At 42.8% G+C, this 4945-nt stretch overlaps 1 protein-coding gene across 1 annotated transcript in view; it reads left to right on the top strand.

Moving 5' to 3' along the window:
• The window catches only part of DIPK2B (divergent protein kinase domain 2B), a 96036-nt gene extending 92951 nt beyond the window's left edge, over positions 1-3085 (top strand). Inside the window, exon 6 of the mRNA XM_007493300.3 lies at positions 486-3085. Coding sequence (XP_007493362.2) covers positions 486-826 — 341 coding nt within the window. The 3' untranslated portion in view covers positions 827-3085. The remainder of the gene's footprint in view (positions 1-485) is intronic.
• The last annotated feature ends 1860 nt before the right edge of the window (positions 3086-4945 follow it).

Here is a 4945-nt window from a genome sequence, read left to right on the forward strand (position 1 = left end):
TAAGGGTTTAAAAAAAACAACAACAAAAAAAATCTTTCCTTCCATCTTAGAACCATTCCTGTCTATTGGCTCCAAGGCAGAAGAGCAGTAGGAGTTAGGCAATGGGGGTCAAGTGACTTGCCCAGGGTCACACAGCTGGGAAGTGTCTGAGGCCAGATTTGAACTCAGGACGCCCCATCTCTGAGCCTGGCTCACTATTCCCTGAGCCACCCAGCTGCTCCCTATTTGGGATGCTTTTAATGTGGATTTTGCAAGTCCCCTTTCAGCCCATTTGCCATTCTGAATAAATAACATTTCTACTTCCATCCTTTTGAGCAAATCTCCTGCCCACTTCAGAAAAGAAAGTTTGTCCTCCAAAGCCTATACAGAGATAAACAAAAACAAAAGGAAAAAAAAGATTCTCCGCTAAACAACCGAGTTAATTCTGTCATTGGTAAGGATGGCAACTGAATAAAATCTCTATCTTTATTTCCTCTCCCTTTTAGGTAGTCTCACTCTAGACAGGCAAGAAGAATCCAAGGACATATTTAGCTGCCTGGTTTTGGACTGTCAGTCTCCATTCCCTTCTTGCAGTTCAGTCAAGGAGAAACAGAGCTGGGTGATGGCTTGTCAACAACTGCTGCCTCAGCTTCTCAAAGAGAAATTTCCCCAACCCATCCAAGAGCAGATAGACTCTGCTCTGGTTCTTTGTGGGAACTCCTCGCTCTCAGACCAGGAGGTCATCGAGGCTGCCAGCAGGCTGAAGGCAATCTTGAAACCACTGAGAACTTGTGATCCTCGTTATGCTTATCGATATCCGGACTGCAAATACAGTGATAGATACTAAGAAGATAGAACCTCCATGAAGGAGAGACAGCAACACGGTGCCAACTTGACTTGCCCAAAGGGGAATGTCATGGAAGTATTTAATAAATGTCCAATTACCCCACCCCTGTTCATTTGCACCTCGTTCTTCTGCTGTTGTTTAGTCATTTCAGTTATGTCTGACTTTGCAGATCCATTTGGGGCTTTCGTGGCAAAGATACTGAAGTGGTTTGTCATTACCTTTTTCAGCTTCGTTTTTCAAATGAGGAAACTGAGGTAAACAGTGAAATGACTTGCTCGCTCAGCTTTGAATTCAAGTCTTCCCAACTACAGCCTCAGTGTTCTATCCACTGCATCACCTAGCTTCCCCCAAGTGGATTGTGCTTGACATTTAACTTTAAAGACTAGGTGCTACATTTTCTAGGACTTCTGAAAGTTCGGGATTACCGTAGGTGAAGTGGATAGCAGCATAGATTTAAAGCTGGAGAGAACCTTTGAAGTCATCTCATTTAAATCCCCACCCACTCCAGTTTGAAGTTGACGATACCATTCATACAAAGTCATATAACTAGTAAACTCACTGAACCATATTTCCACAAAATGAGAAAGCTCAGTACCGAGATGGAAAGAGTTGGTCTCAGACACTTAATAACTATGTGACCCTGGGCAAGTCACTTAACCTGCCTGCCTCAGTTTCCTCTTCTGTAAAATGGGGATAATAACACCTATCTTCCCACTATTGTTGTGAGGATCAAATGAGATATTCGCAAAATAGATGAGTGCTCTATAAATGCTAGCTTTTATTATTGTTGTTATTATTAATGTTAAATGGCAAAGTCAATACTCAGTCTGTGTCCTCTGACTCCAAATGGCGCATCCTTTCCTGTACATCATACTACCTCAATTGCTCTTCTTGCTTTGGAGAAGCTGGGGGTCAAGGAGCTGGGAAGAGATGAGCGAGAATAATAGCAATGAGGAGAGAAGCAGTTGTCTTTCTTTTCCCACTTCAGCAAGCGATACCCCGTAGGGAACAAAGGCAAAGAGTTCCATATCATTCCAGGTTCTCTTCTCCCACTATCTCACTCCTATGGTTTGGGTCTTTTCTTCTCCTCCTCTCGACCCCCACCCCCACCCCAACTCCCAGTCTTTCCTGATAGAATCAGAGGATGTTAGAACTGAAAGGGGCCTCATCCAAATTCTGGCCCCATCAAATCTCTCCCACCTCCATCAAGTCTTCTCTGATGCATCTCAATCTCCGACATTTTATTCTCTGGGCCTCTCTAACATTCATTACTTCTATGAATCTCTTTCATTTATAGATGACTGTATAAATGGAGATTTTGAGCCTTTGGCCTTCATCCCCCAGAAGTCCCTTAGTATTTCCCAAAATTCCCTTTTCCTGCATCCCTGCATTTTGCGTGATTGTATTTAAGTGGCTCTAATTCCTCCCTCTTTCTCTTTTTGGACCTGTGACCAGGCTGAAGTCAGGCAGTTCTTTTGCCCTAATTATTAGTGATAAAACTTTTAAAATATCATACTTGGTTATTGAATATAAATTTTGAAACTCACATGACTCGGGTGTATTCTAGGTTTTCTGAAAGCTTTAAGTACATATATGATTTCATTTGATTCTTACAACAATCTTGTGGGTATTATTTTGGAGCTATTAATTTCCCCTTTTACAGGGACAGTACCAAAGACATAGAGAGCCTGAGTGCCCAGAAGATGGCTGGCCACATCGCTAAGGAATATCAAAGATGGGAGTCTGGCACTCAAGTACTTACTCCCTGCTTTGCCCTATTAGCTGCCTTTCAAAGGTGGCCAGGTCAGGTTGGTGTGCAGATTGGTTTAACTGCTTTCATCTGACCTATTGTTGCTGTTGTGGTTGATCAGCCATTCAGTTGTGTCCTTTTTTTTTTTAAACCCTGACCTTCATTTTGGAAGTAATGCTGGGTATTGGTTCCAAGCCAGAAGAGCAGTAAGGGCTGGGCAATGGGGGTTAAGTGAGCTCTCTCTTATCCAAGTCCAGTAGCCGGACAAAAGTGAGGACCCTGGGAGGCAGGGGCACTTGGGCTTCTGTATAAATGGAGATTTTTATACCTTTGGACTTCATTTCCCAGAAGTCTCTAGTATTTCTCAGAATCCCCTTTTTCCTGCATCCTCCTGGTTTGTGTGATTGTATTTAAGTGACTGTAACTCCTCCCTCTCTTGGACCTGTGACCAGGCTGAGTTGAGGCAGTTTTTTTGTTTTAGTTATTTTTAATAAAATTTTAAAATTTAATACTTAGTTATTGTCTATTAATTTTCATCTTTACACCTTTCCAATATCTGACCCAGCTCTGAATGCTCCACAGGCAGATTGTTGGCTTGTCATCATTCTCCCCCTGCCTTCCAAGGATTAAATGCTAGGATCACACTCGCTTTTGCCTTCGTGTTTAGTAAACGTTTCCGGTTGGGGTGGTTACTGTATCCTCCCCCGTGGAGGTTACTTCTAGGACACAGTGAAGCCATCTGGGGGCTACTAGCTCGTGGCCAGCTCTTTGGAGTTTGTGGGGGAGAAGAGAGGAAGCCTGCAAGTCCATCCATCCTAATATATGCCCATTCTATGTATGTGCAAGGGAAACCTTGTATGAGGAGAGCCTGCAGTTACAGTTTGGTTTACTGACTGAGTTCAGTGCTCTTAAAAACCAGCAAACTGCGGGCAGCTGGGTGGTTCAGTGGATTGAGAGCCAGATCTGGAGACAAGAGGTCCTGGGTTCAAATCTGACCTCGGTCACTTCCTAGCTGTATGAGCCTGGGCAAATCACTTAACCATCATTGCCTAGTCCTAACTGCTCTTCTGCCTTGGAACCTATAAAGAGAATTGATTCCAAAACAGAAGGTAAGAGTTTAAAAAACAAACAAATCAGCAAACAAAAGACACACCAGAATCTTTTATTCCCTAAATCTATAAACTGTTTGACCATAAAGAAGTTACCCGCTTCTTCTTTTTTTAAACCCTTACCTTCCATCTTGGAATCAATACTGCATCTTAGTTACAAGGCCGAAGAGTGACAAGGGCTAGGCAATGGGGGTTAAGTGACTTGCCCAGGCTCACACAGCTAGGAAGTATCTGAGTTCAGATTTGAACCCAGAACCTCCTATTTCCAGGGCTGGCTCTTTATCCACTGGCCACATAGCTGCCCCCTTGCCTGTTTCTTCTTAAAAAGCTGTTTTTTTTTTTTTCATTTTTATGAATAAATTTAAAAAACAACAATATTTCTTATGTATTTACCAGGTGCCAAGCACTGTGTTAGGCTCTAGGAAAACAAAAAGTCAGACAATCTGAGCTTGTCTCAAAGAGCTCACTACCTAGTTGGGGATGATGACTCTGAAATGTAATTCATCCCGGGGGTGAGTGGGGTGGATGTTGGGAAGTCCTTAGAATCCTAAGAATCATGAGAAGGGCTCGTGGAAAGGCTTAGGGGGTGCACAGGTCACTTTAGGAGGTCAGATGGCTATGTAATGGCATATGCTAAGACCTGGAGGACCTGAAGATGTAGTGGCAGAAGAAAGAAGAAATGTCTGGTGATGGTTCTCCATCTCACCTGTAAAAGTTAAAATTAAATCTCAATAATAAAAATATATTTTAAGAGATTTATTAATGATCATTAGACATCAAGGGATAATGAAGATACAAAATAAAGACTATGTGCCCATGGCTGATCAGCCAGTTCAAACACCCACCTTAGCTCAGGACAGGAAGTAAAAAGATGGGACCCTTCATGTCCTTGCCCAATATCCCCTGTCTACAGGAAGTACTTAAGGACAGGAAGTCAGTGGGCTCCTGGGAAATGTAGTTCTTTTTTTAAGGTAAGAGATTTTCAATTATACACACCAGAGAGAACAGAATGGTGGCTCCCATCCCATCTGAGCTGTGTAAATAAATAGTCAAGCAGCTATGATGGGGTCTGCATAATGCAATAGATAATATTGGAGGGGATCTATTTGATGGGTAAGTGAAAATTAGTGGATCAGGTAGTTATCTTCTTTTTTTCCTACCCTCTTCCCTCTTCCAGCCTCCCTTCCTCCCCTTTGCTTCCCTTCAGCTTCCCCCCTTCTTCTTTAGCCTCCTTCTAAGTCACTCAGGGTGAGCTATGAT

This window comes from Monodelphis domestica, chromosome 4, assembly GCF_027887165.1.
Source record: "Monodelphis domestica isolate mMonDom1 chromosome 4, mMonDom1.pri, whole genome shotgun sequence".
NCBI classification, from domain to species: Eukaryota; Metazoa; Chordata; class Mammalia; order Didelphimorphia; family Didelphidae; genus Monodelphis; species Monodelphis domestica.